Below are 19,286 nucleotides of genomic sequence, written 5' to 3' on the forward strand. Positions count from 1 at the left end.
ATTATTATAAGTAAATCTTTATAAAGCTATATCTTCTTTATTAGTCTCTAAGGGGTCCTTATTTTTAAGGTTATAGTTCTTTAGTTATTTTAATATACTTTTTTATAGCGCTATATTATTATTTATACTAACCTAAGTACTTATATTATTAGTATATATAGGGGTGCTTTATAATAGTAAGGTAGCGTCCTAAAGGGCTTAGCGTTTTTCCTTAGCTAAAGTAATATACTTATCTAAGAAGTTATAGTCTTTAGGCTTATAAAGGAATTACTATAGTTATAGTATAAGGTTATTATAAAACCTTATTAGCTATTAGTATTAGGTTTAGTTACTTTATACCTTAGTATATTTAAAGTAAGATTAAGTAAAAGTATAGATATTATACTACTTATTAATCTTATTAGTAATAAAGTAGTTCCTATAGAACTACTTTTTTACCTTAATAGGGGTTAGTTTAAAATAGTATATAAATTACCTTAAGATTACTAGCTAACCTCCTTACTTAAAGATATTTTACTTTACTTTAGTAAGTTAGAATTCCTACTAGTTTTATGCTTATTTATAAAGGTACTAGTTAATTATTAAATAAAATTACTATAAGGATAAAAAATCTTTATAAGTTACCTTAACTACTTAAACCTAAAGCTTTATATTATAGTAATATATTATAAGGTAGTTATAAAAAATAAGGTCTAGTAAGTACCTCTTAGTGTTAGTATTAAGCTAGAAGATTCTTATAGTAAATAGTATCTATAGCTAGGCTAAGAAATAACCTAAGGTAGCTATAGTAGTTACTAGTACTACTACTACTTATATTTAGCTAGTTAGAATATTAAAAAAAGCTACTATAAGCTTTTCTATATTAAATACTAGTAGAAGTAGTATAGCTATAGTTAACTATAGGCTTTTTTACTACTTTTACTAGCTTAGGTTATTTTATAACTAAACTATACTTATTAGGTCTTAATATTCTTATTATTATCTTACTATTAACTTTAACTTTACTAATTAAGTAGCTATAGTTAAGTACTAGCCTCCTTACTAAAGTATTAACTTAAAGGAATTATATTTCTTACTTAACTTTAGGCTAGAGGTAGTAAATATTATATCTACCCTAAAGGTAAGTATATATTTTATTTTTATTAGCCTTAAGTATAGTAACCTATACTATATAAAAATTAGCTTAGTATAGTAAAAAACTATAGTCTAAATAGGCCTACTAGTAAGATAGTATTATAGCTTAGTAAGCCTATAATTTCTTATTTTTTACTTTTTAACTTAGACTATATTATTATAGTAGCTTCTACTTACTTTAAAAATAATAGGTCTAAAAAGATACTTCCCTCTTATTTAGGTGTATTACTTATTATAATATCTTTATTTAGAGGTAGTTATTAAGGAGGCTTTTTTAAGAGGTAAGTAGTATTTACTTAGTTAGGTTCTTTTTTAGTATAACTAGGTTTTTAAATAACTAAAAGCTTTATAAGTTACTATAAGATAGTTAAATATTCTCTACCTTACTATATAGTCTTAATAAGAGTAGTTAGTTAATTCTTATATCTTTAATAATCTTTTTTACTATATAGAGAGTACTTTTAATCTAAAAGGGGTTATTAGCTTAGCTAATATCTAACTAAAAGCCTTATTACTAGTTATTACTAAAGTAGTATAGTATATCCTTATTAAATTCTATAGTTATAAGGGATTATATATTATTATAAAGGCTTTAAGATAGCTACTAAGTAATCTTATAAGTTAGGTTTTATTAAAGCTATATATAGAATTACTTAAGGTTAGAGATTTATTTAGGTTAAAGTGTTCTTAGTATACTATATCTTTAAGCCTTTTATTCTTATTAAGGTATATATATTTCTTTATTATATAGTAGTAAAAAAAAAACTTAATAAAAATAGTAAAAATAGTAAGAGTAATAAAATAGTATAAATTAAGATAGTTATACTACTACTTATTATAGCCTTCTTAGTAGCTATTATAGTTCTAATAAGATAAAGCTAGGCTATAGTAGTGTTATAAAGTAATATAGTATAAAGGTAAAGCGTAATAGTAAAGTAGTAAAGTAAGATAAATAATAATAAGAAGCTAAATAAATAATATAAGATAAGATAAGTAATAGATAGTAGGTGTATTTATAGTTAACCTTTTTTTTATAAAAGGTTACTTACTAAAGAGATATATACCTAGGGTATATATAACGTATTACGTATATATTAGGTATTTAGTCCTTACTATCTATTTATCTCCTAACTATAGGCACTTACTACCTTATCCTATAATAATTATAGCTTATAAATATATATATTAAAGCTATTTAAAGGGCTTATCTCTTAGTAAGCTAATAAGTAAGATATAGTAATAATATTAACTACTAAAGCTAAGCTACTAGTACTATTATTTACTAAAAAGAAAGTACTTTTTACTAGTAAATTAATTACTATACTAAGTATTTAACTATTAACTTAACTAGAAAATAAATTATTACTTAATAAGTAAGTAGCTACTAAATAGCTACTAAATATTTATATTAGCTATAATAATACCTAGACTATTAGACTTATTACTAAGAAGCTTATTTAATTATAAAGAAGGCTATAGTATATAGATATTTATAACTACTAGCTATACTAAGAAGTAGTAGTAAGTTAAATTACTATTAAATATAAGAAGTCTACTAAATTAATAGCTAATAAATTAATAAAGACGCTTAGTATACTATAATTTACTATATTTATAGCTTAATTAAATATAAGTAATTAATATATATACCTTAAAGTAAATTAATAATAAGAATTAGCTAATAATAAAGTAAAGCTTTACTACTAAATAAAGAAAAAAAAATATATAAGATATTAAAAAATAATTAATAAATAAATAAATAGGCTATATATAAAGGATATTTAGTATAGGCTTTATAATAATTAATTATATTACTAGTACTAAGGAGATATATTAAATATAGTAGAATTATATATAAATTTACTAGTAAATATATAGTTACCTTATAGTAAATTACTAGGGAATAAGTAGTAAAATTACCTTACTTTAATAGTAATTTTACTAATAATATCACTAGGATTAGCCTAGGATTTCCTAACTAAGAAATAGGGGGATTTCCCTGTTCCTACAGGATTTCACAATAAATAGTTACATAACACATAACAGAATCAATCAACCATTACAATCCCTACGATTTAACAAAATCCATCTGAGAAATGACTGGCGCATTTGCGGCCAATTGCCCCACATTGCGCCTGTGCGTATACGGCCAATTCGCCTACCTTGACAATTCCCTCACCATTCGCCGTGGGGCAACCGTGCATTCGCCGGTTAATTCACGTGTACGGAGTATTTCTGCCCACACTTGACAAAATCCATCTGAGAAATGACTGGTGCATTTGCGGCCAATTGCCCCACCTTGTGCCCGGGCGCGCGCGGTCATTTCGCCCACTTTGACAACTGGCGCATTGGCGGCCAATTGCCCTACCTCGGCCCGGGCTCACACTGCCACATTGCCTACTTTGACAGTAGCCGGCGTGCTACATCGGCGTCCTGATTCAGCACAACGGCACTGACTAACACCTCTGGGTAATAGAGTCATCATGGCGCATGCCAAACTATTCAGGCTAGGTGTTTACCAGAACGCATCGCGGTTCTTTATCCGCTACCGTGTCATGTTAGTTTCTGTCTGGAGACTGACATGGCGTCTGACGCGGCTAGGGAGTGTTTGCATGCTGCATGTAAATTCTATATAATAGGCTCCTTATTCGGAAAAGTCGGATACGGGCTAATGACTAAGTCCACAGACTAGATACGTACAATACTCCTGAGTTTGACACACATCCACCATTATGACAGGATCCGGAAAGCACATGCCTGCTGTCGGAGGGCAGCCAGGGGTCAATGACGACTGTCGGTGCCATCTGCCATACTGTGAAGTTGGCCCGGTCCGACACTGCCCCCGCCCCTGACCGTGCCCCGGCCCGTACCGCCTTCTTGAAACAGGGCCGGCTGCTATACCGTATCCTCTAACTTGACTCGAAATCCGCACAGATCACCTTCCGGCCTAGTATGGAAGGCGGTCAGCTAGGTGGACAAGTGAGTCAGTGGGTGATTGGATAGGTAGGTTGACCGCCCTCTATAAGGGGTCTAGCAAGCAATCTGTGCAGATATCAAGTTAAGTCAGAGGATACGGTATCATCACCGAAGCCACCACAGATATCATCCACTCAGAAGCCTCCGTTAGATAATAAAAAGGAAAAGAAAAACAGGGGGAGACCATACTGCTCTGATAATGGTGCAATGTCGGGATCGCTGCAGCTACCGGCGCTGTCAGGTTATCTCTAGTAACCTGCCGCTACTATCCACCGCGAAGTGACGGTTATTACTCAGTCTTTCAACAAGGCAGCCCACGATAGTTGCTTTCTCTTCTTCATTCCTCATGATCGAACCGGCACCCCTATTATTCGTCACCTATATTCAGTTTGGACTATTACCTGTAATACTAATAGATACCTTGTGCCTTTGATTTAAAAGTTTGTAAGCGACTTGCAAATGGGCCTTTTTGATGTACTGAATGCTGATTAGCTTATTGATACGGCGGTAGTAAGGGAAAATCGCACTCTTCTTGGTCGTCTAAGTGTCTCTGCCGGGCCCCTTGCATAAGTTCCCTGAGAATCGATATTCCTTGAGATAGGAAGCAAGCCAGATGCTTACAACGACGAAGTCTCCACTTATTTATCCACCTGACCATAATTAAACTTTTACTTCACTTCTCTGCCACTTGATAAGCTCAAAAGAATAGTACCAAACGTGCACTGGCAGTTTACCCACCACCATTATTACACCTTCACCCCTACGTTGGTTAGTTGACATGGCATCGGCAGCGGTCCGATTTGTCGCAAGCACTAAACAACCAACCTTGGGAACTCTGTATCTTCAATGTCGTGTAAAGCCCGGCGCATCGCGAGTGCGTGAAGGGATCGTGGCCGTGACGGATGGAGGGGTGGAGTTATGCGTTGCTGCGCAGGCGCGAGAAGGCGAGGCAAATAGAGCCGTGATCAAACTGCTAAGTGAGGTAAAGTTTCTCTGCCACCTATGCCGCTCTTGACTACCTGCCTCGGATACCGAAAGCACTGTGCTCGACCGGCGCTGACCTAGCTGCAGATTCTAGGACTTCCAAAGTCCGATTTGATCATCTCTCAGGGCTTGAAGTCCAGAGACAAGACCGTGGCTGTTACATGCAGCAATGTCAAGGATCCGGCTGCACTCACCACAAAGATTATAAAACAAATAGAGGAAGCTTTCAAGGGCAGATAGCGATCATAAGTCTGTTGAATGACTAATTCCTCAGCCTCATGGATATGCTGCCCGACGACTCGGCCTTCCTAAGCGACGTCGCGTACGAAGCACCTACTTAATTAAGCTTTAAGTCGTAGACCTGTTAAATATAGCGAAGTTACACGTAAATTAACTAGCAAATACACATGTTGAATCGTAGGGATTATAATAGTGGATTAATTAATTATGTGTTGTGTTACATGTAACTATAGTGAAATCCTGTACGGAGGAGCCCGTCAAAAGCATTATCGCAGAATGCCAAGACCACCCCCATGTCAAGTAGCAAGGGTATTTACAGAGGTGCCTACTAAAAGTCATTACAGCTAACATTACTACTATTTTATACCCCTAAGTTAAGCAATAGATTTAAGGTATTTAAGCTGTATTTAAGCTAGATTTAAGGCTTTTAATAGCTTTTATTTACTATATTTAACCTCTAATTAGTATCTACTAGCCTGCTAGCCCTCCTTATATTTATTACTACTGTTAAGGGCGATAATAGCCTTAATATAGGTAAGGATACGCTCTATCTAAGCCTAGATTTTCTCTTAGGGTAGTTCTTACTAGCACTTTTCTTAGGCCTTTATAGTAGTAGCCTAGTTAACTAGTGCGCCTTTCTTTATTATAAATTACTTTATCTAAGGCTAGTAAGGCTTAATAGAGTTAAGGTTAGGGCTATTACTATACTAAAGTAGCTTCTTAATATTATAAATAGCGTATATATAGTAAATATAGTAGTAATTATAAGAAGGTGCTTTATCCTCTTAAACAAGAGTGCTAGGCAGGCACTTATTAGTAATAAAAAGGAAGAGCTTAGGTAAAAGAATCTCCTTCTAATAATAGTACTAGTTAATTCCTCTTTTACCTTAGTAGATTAACTTACTAGTATAAGCGTTCTAGTAGAAAGTTAGTTTATAGCCTAGGATCTACTAAAGCTATAACTAGGCTATCCTATTCTCTATTTCCTATTTAAGGCGCTTTACTAGCTCTAACTTATTATTTAGCTTCTTAACCTTAGTAGCAGCCTCTTATTATATTACAGCAGACTTAGGTGCCTAATAGTAGTAAGGGCCCTTCTTATTATATATAAAGTAGCCTTAAAATATAAACTTAGAATACCTTTTCTATTAAGTATAGATATATAACTTTATATAAGCCTTATAAGACTAGCACTATAAATAGTAGCTACTATAGTAATAAAATAAAATAATAGATATTTTATTAGACTATATAACCTTCTTCTAATTATTAAGAGTCTAATAGTAATAAGCTAGACACTAAAAAAGCCTATCTTACTTTATTTTTTAAGACAGGCTAGGTTTCCTTATAAGTTTAGTTTTTTTAAATCTATATTACTAGAGGATTTAGTAAATAGTTAAGGTAGAGATATCTATATTAAGCTCCCTTTATAGCTTACTAGTAATATTAGTATATGTCTTTTCCTTACTATATTAGTTATAGTAAACCTTTTATATAATAAGGTCTGCTATAAAGGGTGTAGCCTTCTTTAGCTAGCTAGTTTAGGGGGTATTATTAATATACTTAGGGAGTAAAGTAAAGGTAGGTGTAGTTAGATTAAAGCTATACTTCTTTACGTAAGAAAAGGTATAGTTAACTATACGCTTAGGTAGCCTAACTATCTCTGCTGTCTTATTAGCTATTTTTCCTACGTTACAGCTATAAAGGGCAAGAATAACTGCCTGTAAAGTAGGGTTAACATAAGGAGCTATAGTAATAATCTAAAGGTAAAAAAAGTAGTGTTATTATTATTATTATTATTATTATTATTACTCTAACTAAGGCCCTAGTTAAGAAAAAGAAAGGTAATAGATCTAGTTGCTCCTATTGGCTGGATTTAATTAAAGTGGGGCCGGATCCACGGGGGTGGTCTTGGCATTCTGCGATAATGCTTTTGACGGGCTCCTCCGTAAGAACGGGGAAATCTGCTATTTCTTGGTTGGTAAATCCAGGGCCAATCCTGGTCATATGATTGGTGGAACCACCCGTAAAATGGGGCCATTTCACCGCCCATTCCCCGACGATTCGCCGTAGGGCAACCGTGCATTCGCCGGTTAATTCACGTGTATCCGTACTTTCGCCACATTTGACATATAGATGCCCTACAACAAATCATTAGGGAATAGGTAGTAAAATCGCCTTACTTTTAGGGTGATTTTACTAATTAGATAGCTAGGATTAGCCTAGGATTTCCTAACTAAGAAATAGGGGGGTTTCCTTATTCCTATGGGATTTAATGACGTTTCACAACACCATTATGCAGACAGGGGGCCAAGAACACGGAGTTCTCCAAATCTTTCAGTCCACATTACATTGCTACCAAGACTTGTGGACCTAGTGACAAACGCATTGAAAGTCCAGCAATTAACTGTCAAGTCTCTGCCTCATTCCTCTTCAAGATGTTTTCACTATGTGGTATTGCCAGTCAGAGCGTACCTGGAGGATAGGCAGGGGCGAGTAGTATTAAGAAACCAGCTATAGCGGAGGTGTCTGTGAACTTGAAGTGAATTCAATGGAGCAGGTCTTTGACTATGATTCTATATTTTGTTCACTTTTGTACACATTCATTGGAGCTTCAAACGTTAGTCTAGTAAATTAGCCCATAAAACACATGTAAAAAGAATACTATTCTTGAGACTCTAGAGGACGGATACCTCGAGATTTACTTAGATTTTAGAGGATGTCTCTAAATCAACCCAATTTAGATGTACACATAATTACTTTTACTAGATATTTTATTAGGAAAAGAGTGTTTGTGTACGGGGATTGTAAAAAGCTAGCATCTAACACCCGGCGAAGCGTAGACCAATATCTTGGCCTACGGGCATGGCATGATATCTCGCGCAAGGTGTTCCTTGATTTCATCGGGTTAATCTCTTGGAGTGTAGTATCGAAGCTATGGTACCTTTGGTTGCGGTAATGCCGGGTTGCTATTTTGTGACTCGACCTTTGCCATGTTCGCACGACTCAAGGTCCGGCATTGCATTTACACCGAAATTGCTAGAGCCGACAGGTCTCCGAAGTCATGACATGGCATCATACGAGGCAACCTGAAGCTGACCATGAATAAGTTAATGGATTAACGATGGCTGTTTCTAGGTGCCTGAGCGGCGGTTATAAGAAGTGGGTGGCCTACAAGAAGAATGGCTGGCTCCTCAAGCTCGAAGACATCACATTCTACATTATCTCTGCTTTTACTTTTCTTCAGAGTCCCAAACGCAAGCCACTATACGCTGCCTCAAGGAACTCAATATAACAAACATGTCATCTATTACCAAAGGCTTGAGCAAGCTAGCCCGTCCGGTGGCACGGAAACCATGCTTGAATCAGGCTCGTACTCTGGCATCGGTCACGGACTACAATGTCGCCAAATTAGCCGCCACAATGCCCCCCGGCCACAAAGCCACGGTTGCTCAGCTTGAGACCTTCACCTTACCAGACAGGGTCACTGGTAGCAAAGGTGATATCGCTATGGGCAAGGCTCTTGTCGAGGCCTGGCGTCGTGACGGCATCCTCCAGGTCTCGATGAATGACAAGCAGCGATTCATTTTCAACGATGCAACAGCAGCCAGCAAGAAATTCTTTGCCAAGACCCATGAAGAAAAGGCTGCGTGCGTGGACTCCCAAAGCTACTCTGGCTACATCGCTTCCGGTGAAGAGATCACCGACGGCATTGCGGACTACTCGGAAATATTTACCGTCACCAAAGATTTAGACCTCGCTGAGCCCCGTGTTCGTGCGAAGTGGCCATGCCATGGTCCTGTTCCCTGGCCCGACTATGAAATGAAACAGCCCATGACTACCTATATGGATTACCTCGGCGAGAGTGGGGAAAAGTTGCTCCAGCTCACAGAATTGGGCCTAAATGTTCCTTCCGGTTCTCTCACAAACCTCACTGATGACGGGTGGCACCACATGCGCATTCTCAGGTGAGTGGGGTCTCGCACTGCTACTTATTATGTCCCAATAGTTCATAGTAACACAGGAGCAGGTTTCCTCCTACCCATAACACCAACGGCAAAGGCAAAGATGGTCGCGGCATTGGCTCCCACACCGACTACGGATTGTTGGTCATTGCTGCCCAGGACGATGTTGGCGGTAGGTCCAGATTCATCCCTCAATAACACATCGCCTAATTAAAGTGGATAGGTCTTTTCATTCGCCCCCCCTATGATGGCGAGAAATTTGCCAACTGGGAGAAGAGCTCGGCCGGCTTAAAGGAGGAGGATGAGGGCTGGCACTACGTGCCTCCCGTTCCGAATGTTTTCACCGTCTTCCCCGGCGACGTCATGCAATACATCACTAACTCCTACTTGCCCTCCACTCCTCACAAGGTCGGCCTGAACACCCGCGACCGGTTCGCGTTTGCTTACTTCCACGAGCCCAGCTTCCAGGCCGTTGCCAAGCCTTTACCAGGCTACGATGCTGGACAGTCTCCAAGGGAGGGTATTCACTACGGCACACACTTCACAAATATGTTTCTGAGAAATTACCCGGAGAGGGTTACAACCAAGAGGATGAATGCAGAAAACCGCCTTGATCTTTTGCAGAAGGATGAGCTCCGGTCTAAAGGTTCGGACAGAGTTATGCCAAGCGCTAGGAAACAGACCTAGTACGCTTATTGGTAAACGAATTGAGTAGTACGTAGAATATGCATTTCTCAGCGTAGGAAATATAGCATCGTCTAGTTGTGAAAGTACAAAAGATGTCTTCTATACCGGCCCGGAGCACCCTCCCCCTCACTGAAACCAAACTGTTACAAGTCATTAAGAAGTGAGGGATCCCACACAAAACGGTGACGTAGCAATCGAAGATGCTGAAGTGCTTAGGGAAATTAGACTAGTATCAATTCGTCAAGAAACGGTGATTTGTCGAGATTAAGAAGCCTGGGCGCAAATTAGAAAATCAGGTGTTAGTATACGGATACGGCAGGTATGCTCTAGGGAGGTAGGTCACGTAATATTTACGTAATACACTGCTGCCCTAGCAGTATCTTATCCTTGCTTAACGCAAGGGTGCTACTACAAGCCTAGAAGTCTAGGTAAAACAACTATAATAATACTATAATCTAATTTATTACTAAAGTATGGAGTAGTAACCTAGGATATCCCTTAGGTGATAACCAACATTAGGTTATATAGGTTAACCTTTATGTAATCTCCACATGAACGGCTTGCTCTGTGTAATCCTGTCTGGCTTAACGTATGCCGCTGCCACTAACTATTCCAAAAAAGTCATTGGGTTGAAAGCCTTATCTATTGACAAAGGGCGCTCTGTAGCAGAGTGATTAGATATATAGCCATGGCTTGGTGGCTTCGTATTGATGGCAGATGTCGGGTGCCCGGAGCGGGGCCCCAGGGGGGCACCAGAGTGGGACTAGGACCAGATAAACTAGTCACTAAAGGAATAATAAAAAGAGAAAACTCTATAGAAGATAGGGGTTAGAGGAGGTATATTAAAATAATTATTATAATTAAACCCTAACTACGCCTATTACTAACTGTTACGATGTTGACTATCGCCTAGATATCGGCGATATAGATTAACGCCGATTGGTCGGAATAACTACGGCTAATTCGCTGTGGATCCACTAGATCTATAGGGATATTACGCAGTGAATTCGCTGCGTAATCCTACAATAGTTTTCCTTCTTTATATATAATTTAGAACTAGTATTTACCCCTATTATTTATTACTTACCTATTAATATATATAGTTAACTATATTACTATCCTAGTAAAACTAATACTAATTAGTAGTTAACTTTATAGTAACTACTACTATAAGATACTATAAATTAGTAAGGTAACATAAGAAGAGGTAATTCTTTACTATTAATTATTTATAAAAGCCTAGAGTAAGCTTTACTAAAAAATCCTTCTATAAATACCCTTATAATAAGATTACGCTATACGCCTACTATAAGTTAATTTATATTACCTAGTAGTTATATCCCCTTAATATAGTAAGGGTAGTATAAATTTACGTTATTTATATAAGTAAATTAACTTTATTACTATATAAAAAGTCCCCTATCTAACTATAAAAAATACCTTACTTTATGCGCTAACTTACTATTAATTAGTAATTATTTACCTTTTACCTTCTTTTTATTATAAGCCTATAAAGCTTACTAACTTTTTCCTTTTTATATATTTTTCTTATTTTTCTTTAAATTATTTTATATTACTAACGTAATAGCCTTTATTACCTATAAGCTTAACGTAAGCCTTTCCTTTTTTAAGTTTTTATTTAACTATAAGTCTTTATAGTTATAACACAGCCTTCCTAGCAGCTGTTACAGTTCTAACAGGATAAAGCTAGGCTGCAGTAGTGTTATAAAGTGACGCAGTGTAAAGGCAAAGCGTAACAGCAGAGCAGTAAAGCAAGACAAACAATAACAAGGAGCTAAACAAATAACACAGGACAAGATAGGTAACAGATAGTAGGTGTATTTATAGTTAACCCTCCTTCTATAAAGGGTTACTTACTAAAGGGATATATACCTAAGGCACACATAACGTATTACGTGTGTGTTAGGTATCTAGTCCCCGTTATCTATCTGTCTCCTAACTACAGGCACTTGCCACCTTGTCCTGTAATAAGTTACCTATACTACTAGTAGTAAATCCTCTAACAGACGTATATACCCTTTAGTAATAGCTAAGGGAAACGCTTATAACTAAGGGGTAGTTAGGCTAATAGAGGGTAATTATAAGTAAGTAACTAAGATAAGTAACTATAACAAGCTAGTAAGTAGCGCCTATAAGGTAGTTAAAACCTAAGAAAAAAGGGGAAATTACCCTAAATATAAGCTGCTACCTAACGCTACTAAGTAAGTAGAGGTAATCTATAGCGCCTATAAAGTGCCTAAAGGCCTTAAGGAGTATATTATTACTACCTAATAGTAAAAAGACTATATTATAAAGTTACTATAAGACCTTATAGTTAATAAGTAAAAGAACGTACTTACTACTATTACTATAGCTAATATTACTAAGTATAAACGCTATAATTATATATATAAAATCTTTTAAAATAAAGTATAAAATAACTTTAAGGAGTAGTTAATTAATAATTTTAAATAGTTACCTTATAAAGTTACTATAAGGCTATATAACTACCTTACTAGCTATAAAGTATAAGTTAACTAATTAAAGCACTTTATAGTTATATTACGTATTTATAAGGCTATAAAGGATAAGTTACTTACTATATAAGATAAGAAAATAATTATAACTACTATATAATAAGTTAAGGGATTTAAGGAGTAAGTAATAGATTATAATTTCTATAAGACTATTACTAGTATAGTAGTATTAACTACTAAGGTAATTATTATAGTATAAGAAGCTAAATAAGCTACTACCTATAGATTACTAGTAATTACCTAGGTAACCTTATATAATAATCTATTATTTACACCTCCTCTAGCTTTATTACTATAGAAACCCTAGATAACAGTAGAAATCTATAAAGCCTAAGTCTAACTATGTTTTTTACTATTAGTAACACCTACTATAACAGCTATAATAGTAAGTAAGTAAAACAGCCTAACGCTAAGGTATTTAATAGACTTAATAAAGTTTTATATAAATAATTTAGGTTTAATATATAGTAGTAGCCTATATAAAACTATTAACTTAAAGTTACCTTTTTCTTATAACCTTTACGTCTATATAGGTATACTATAAAACTACTATAGCGTAGTAGTAATAGTAATACTAAAAGGAGAGCTATATAAGTACTACACTACCTTATTACTTAGCTAGTCTAATAATTTTAACGTAATAATAGTAAAGCTTAAATAACGCTTTAAAAGTAATAAAGTACACTTTTTACACCTAGCTAAGCTTTACTATACCTCCTTTAATTTAATTACTAGAGAAAATACTAGTAAAAGTAAGCTTAAGGTGCTTAAAGCACTTATTATATAGATTACCTAGCTAGTATAAGTAACTACTTATAACAGCACCCTATATAATAAAGATTATTCCAAGTAATTACTTATTTATTACTATAGTATACTTAAATACTTTATTACTATCCTTAATTACCTATAACCTTTAGTAGCCTTTATATATAATTATATAATAGCGTAGTAAATTTACTTCTTTACTATAATCTATAGTTATAATATATTAATAATAATAATAATAGTTATAGTAATAACTAATATTAGGTTAACTATAATAGCTAGTGTAACTATAAGGTAGACCCCTAGAAATAGTAAGGCTATTTATAAGGCCCTCTATAGTTAGCTAATAGTAAAGTACTACCTAATAGTAATCTATCTAAAAAGTGCTTTATCTATAGTAAATTAGGCTATTAGTTAACTAAGTATACTAAGGAGGAATAATAAGCCTTCTTTATATAGTATAAAAGCACCTACTTTACGTAGGCTTTATAGTTATATTTAGTTACTTTCTTATTAACTATAAAGACACTAAGCTAAGTTATCTTAAAAAAGTAAGTAATGATAGTAAAACTTACCTATTAGATAGTAAAAACTATAAATCTACTACGTTTTTTACTATAACTACATACTTTAGTAAGTAGTTAATTAATAGCCTAGTAACCTATAAGAAGTTATATAACTAAGTAACTTTTTATGCTATTACTTATAAAAATCTATATAAGGAAGTATTACCTAACGTAAATATAAAAAGTAGTAATATCTTTATATTTAATAACTACTACTTTACGTCTACTTTTTAAGGTATTATACCTAATATAGCGTAGCTAAGGTATTTATAGCTAGTTAATAATAGTATTTTACCCTTAAAAAACACCTTAGTAAAGAGATCTTACTAGATACTACTTATACTAGTAAAATAATAAGTTACTTTAGTAGTAGAGATTACTATAAATCCCTTAGGGTAATCTATATACCTATACTAATTAGTAAGCTTGTTTTTTATATAATAATAAGTAATATACTATTTCTTTTTTACCTATAAGATATAGATTACTATAGTGTAAAATTTAATAACCTTACTAACTAGCTTATTAAGAACAAGATTATTATGCCTGTTACCTAAAAATAGGGCTACGTATAGATACTTTTTAAGCTACCTAAGAGCACTATTACAGAGTAACACTTAACTAATAGTAAATTACACTAGATTTACTACAGATTTAGCTACCTATTAGTAAATTAACTTTATAAGCTACTTAAATAAGTAGGTAAATCTACTTCCCTTACTATACTTAAAGAGATTAATAAGTACTACTATTACTACTAACTTAACGTAAAGGCGCCTAGCTACTTTAAATTTATACTATATAATAACTATAAATTTAACTATAAAATTATTATTAATATAATATATATAGATAGTAATAAGCCTATACTTTATATAATTAACTTAGCTACTACGTTTAACGTAGTAAGATTCTTACGTTTAGTTACTATAAAGCACACGTAAGAGGCACTATAAATATATTAGATTAATATATATCTTAGGCTGCCTAATTAGATTACTACTAACACTAGCCTAAATTTTTATATAGCTAAATTTAAACGCGCCGCCTACACGTTATCTATTAAGGTTAATAAAGTGCCTATTAAGGCCTATTAATCTATTAGTAAGGTTAAGTAATACTATACTGCCTTTTACTATATATATAAGATTATCTATATAGATAGTAATTATAAGCCTAAAGTTGCCTTTTAATTAGCTATTAAAGCTATTAATAATACTACTAGCCTTAACAGCCTTATACTAACTTTCCTTGTTTTTAGGGCATACTTATATATTATAGATAATTTACTACCTACCCCTTCTACTATATAGTGTACTAAAGTAGTAAAAAGGCTATAAATATAGTATAGTAAATCTATATAAAGAGATAAGTATGTAATATACTAGTAATATATAATAGCCTAGATATAATAAATACTATAGCACTACCTCTTTAATTACTTATTTATATATAGCATAAAAAAATAGCTAGTAAGGCCTATTTTACCTACTTACTAATAATAGCACTACCTATACTATTAAATTACCTTATAGCCTATATAGTTTTTATATTACTATAGTAAAGCTATACTATATAGCGTAAAAAGAAGGCTAATTAGCGCTACTACTTATAACAGCTAAAAGAGGTAATAATCCTATATAAGTATAAGGAGAAAAACTTATAACAGCTAGTAAATCTATAAAGGAAGTACGTAATACTATTATTATTAATAACAGGTAACTACTATAATAAGGCTACAGCTACCTATAAAAACACCTAATTACTACCTTTTTTTATAAAATATACTTTACTATTAACGTCTTTAATATATACCTTATTATAAAGGAGGAAGCTAACTATATACTTACTATTAAATTACATAAAAAAGGTATTATTACTACGCCTAGTAAGCCTTTTAAAGAGTCTAATAAGGTAGAGGTAAAAGCCCTTATTAACTATAGTGTATTTTATATTATTATATATAATAAGAAAACGTATAGTAATATATAAATCTTTAAGTTATATATAGTACGTAAGGTTAAAAAAAATAAGTAACTATATAAGAAATTACAGTTAGTTATCTAAGGTTATATAAATAATAGTAAGGAGATAATTCTTATATAGTTACTTATAATCTAATAAATAGCCTAGTAACTAATCCTTACTTTTACCTTATTATTTTTATAATATAGATTTTACCTCTAGTTACGTAATATTACCTAGGCGTATACCTAATCTATAACTCTACTTAACTATATTATTCTTATAAGACTTCCTATATAAATTTACTATCTTTACCTTAGTAAATCTATTATAAAGGTAATAAAGCCACTTTATAGTATTACTAAGGCAGGCACTTACTAGTAGGCTATATATAACTACTATTATAAAGAGAATCTCTAGATAGATTTATAAGCCTTTAACTCCTGCCTACTTATTTTATTAGCTAATAATAAGGATTTTAGCCTTATTAGTATATAAACAGATAATATAATTAGCCTTATAGATAATAGATTCTCTACTTATAAGGAGAAAAAGCTTAAGAAGGTAACTTTTACTATAAAGCCTAAGTAACTATTAACTATTAATAATTTTATTACTTTTAATAGTAGTGTGTTTTCCTTTAGCTATAATAGTAAAATAAACTTTTACTAAAAAGATTAGGGTAAGAACCTTTAGCTTATTAATATAAATTTACTTACTACTAGGTAAGACTTTATTTTGTAAAGGGCCTCTAAGGCGTATATTATATTAATTTACTAACCTAAGGTTTTTTTTAACTACTTAGTTACTATAGAACACTAAAAGCCTATAGAGGAGAAGATTAAGGCCCTTAATTACTAAATTAAATAGTAAATAAGTTACTATAACTATAGCTTACTTTTTTAGCTAATTAACCTTATAACTATAAAGCTCTTTATATTTATTAATAGTTTATTTATAAATAACTATAATTTTACTTTATAACTTAGCTTTACTATTATACTTACTAATAAAAGTAATATTATATAGCTTACTACTAATAATAAGAAATTTATATTATTTACTTTAGCTTAATAAAGTATAAAAAAGTTATATATAGTATACTAGTATACTAGCCTTTAAGGTCTATAGTATAGTTACTAATACTAATATTAGTACTATACTTATAATAATTACTAACTACTTTAAGATACTATAAATCCTAATAATCCTTTATACTAATTTATATTCTCTCTATAAGTGCCTTATAAAGCTTAGCACTACTAAGAAGAAGTAACTTATAATTAATATTATAGCGCTTTACTAGTTATATAAGTAACGTAAGATCTATAAGATCTAATAGATATAAGGGGAGAATAACCTAGCAGATAGGTTTATAAAGGTATTACTTAATAAAGTACTAGAGTAGTTAATTAACAGTAGTTAATTAGAGATATAGATAAATAGATAGGTTTTATATACGTAATAGATTATATATATAAAAAGTATTAAATACTTTTTAGCCTTTTGTTTTTATTACGTTTTTAGGCCCTTTGTAGATAACTAGAAAATAGGATAATTTATAGCACTTTAGAAGGTTACTAGTGTTATAATATTAACTATTACCTAGATATTAGCAGTATAGATTAATGCTAATTAGCTAGAATAACTACGGCCGATTTGCTATAGATCTACTAGATCTATATAGATATTATGCAGTAGATTTACTATATAATCTTATAATAGTTTCCTTTCCTTTACGTATAATTTAGAACTAGTATTTACCCCTATTATTTATTACTTACCTATTAATACGTATAGTTAACTGTATTACTATCCTAGTAAAACTAACACTAAGATTACTAGTAACTAAGATAATTAACTATTAACGTCTAGGTTAACTAACACGCTAAGTAGATTACGTTTCTTTTAGTTATATATAGCCTTTTTATTTTTAGATTTTATAATATTTACTCCTTTATTACTAGGTAACTAGATCTATTAAGAGGCGTTATTATTTATAGATTAAAAACATACTAATATAGATAATAATAGTAGTCTTATTAAGCTAATAAGTAAAGTAAAAGCACTAGTTAAATTATATATTAATAAATATAACTATAAGAAAACTAAATAAAGGATATAGATATTAAGAATAAACCTATAAAAGGTAGAATTAAGTAGAAAACAGTAGCTATTACTTAATGCTATTAGATAGCTATAGTATACTATATAATAGAAAATAACTTATATTACTAACTTATATAGTAAATATATTCTTTTAAGTATTTTAGAGATTACTAATACTTCTACTTTTTCTTATAGTCTATAAATAACTACTATCTTTTAATAAATATTTAGATTATATAATTTATAGACTTATTTTATTATATCTAATCTATTATTCCTAGGAGATAACTAAAGAGAATTATCTTTATCTAAAGGTAAAGGCCTAGATTTAAACTTTTTTAGAAGCAGTAGCTTTAGTAATATATAAGCTTATGTCTTTATAAAGAAAAATAATAACGTTAAGCAGACTATATAAATAACATAAGTTAACACTTTTACTACTATATAAAGCTATTATTCTTAAAACGTAACTATAAGTAATCTTATAATAATTATTTAGGTAATTTCTACTTAGCTAGTAAGCATACTAATAACGCCTTTTTCTCTAGAAGCCTCTAGATTTAAAGGGGATAATATTTTAGACTTTCTAGAGGAATATAATAACTTTACTATCCTAGTGTATAAGAATCTAATTAATAGAATTAAGGAAGTATATATATATAGTATTCTAGATTATTTATTAGTAGTTAAATCTATTACTTCTAGATAGTTTACTTAAGAGTTAACAAAAGAATAGTTAATAAAGGTCTTTAGATTAGTAGACCTAAAAATATATTAAAACCTAAATAAAGAGATCTAAAACCTTACTATAGGACCTTATATTAATAATAGTAATCCTAGTAAGATAATATCCCTCTTAGTAACTATTTAAACCTTATAATATAAAGTAAAAGCCTAAGGGGACACTAAGCTAGCAGATAGTAAGCTTATATATATTATTTTCTAGCGTTTCTTATAAAGGGTTATAAGAGTAGTTACTAAAAATCTAAGTTATAAAGTTATAGACGTTTTATTAAAGTTATAAGAAGATATTAAAAATACACTAGTAGTATAGTCTAGAGGGTAGCTAGCCTTATAGTAGCTCTTAAGAAATATTATAACCTAATTTATTACTATAGCGCTAATAATAATAAGTAAGACTATCTTAGCTAGACTAAAAAATAATAAGACTACCTAAATAGTAGCCTTATCTAGCACTACTTCTATTAACATACTAGGATATAACTTTTAAGATATATTAATTAATAAGGCTAGCGTATAAGCTAAAGTCTAGATAGCTATATAGTAGGTTCTATAGGCTAATAGGTTAATAACTCTTAATATTAGAAATTTAAATACTTTAGTTTTAAGATAAT

At 31.9% G+C, this 19,286-nt stretch overlaps 2 protein-coding genes across 2 annotated transcripts; both read left to right on the forward strand.

Moving 5' to 3' along the window:
• Positions 1-4,888: 4,888 nt before the first annotated feature.
• On the forward strand, positions 4,889-5,253 carry GLRG_11914 (uncharacterized protein; the record flags this gene model as incomplete). Its single annotated transcript, XM_008102599.1, has 2 exons — positions 4,889-5,092; positions 5,182-5,253. Coding segments are annotated over 2 exons (276 nt in total), but the record flags the coding sequence as incomplete, so codon positions are not given.
• Positions 5,254-8,634: 3,381 nt separating this feature from the next.
• GLRG_11915 (2OG-Fe(II) oxygenase superfamily protein) lies at positions 8,635-9,986 on the forward strand (the record flags this gene model as incomplete). Its single annotated transcript, XM_008102600.1, has 3 exons — positions 8,635-9,302; positions 9,365-9,471; positions 9,523-9,986. The coding sequence occupies 3 exons, from the start codon at positions 8,635-8,637 to the stop codon at positions 9,984-9,986; spliced, it is 1,239 nt and encodes a 412-aa protein (XP_008100791.1).
• Positions 9,987-19,286: the final 9,300 nt, after the last annotated feature.

The sequence above is a fragment of the Colletotrichum graminicola genome (genome assembly GCF_000149035.1).
Source record: "Colletotrichum graminicola M1.001 genomic scaffold supercont1.188, whole genome shotgun sequence".
NCBI classification, from domain to species: Eukaryota; Fungi; Ascomycota; class Sordariomycetes; order Glomerellales; family Glomerellaceae; genus Colletotrichum; species Colletotrichum graminicola.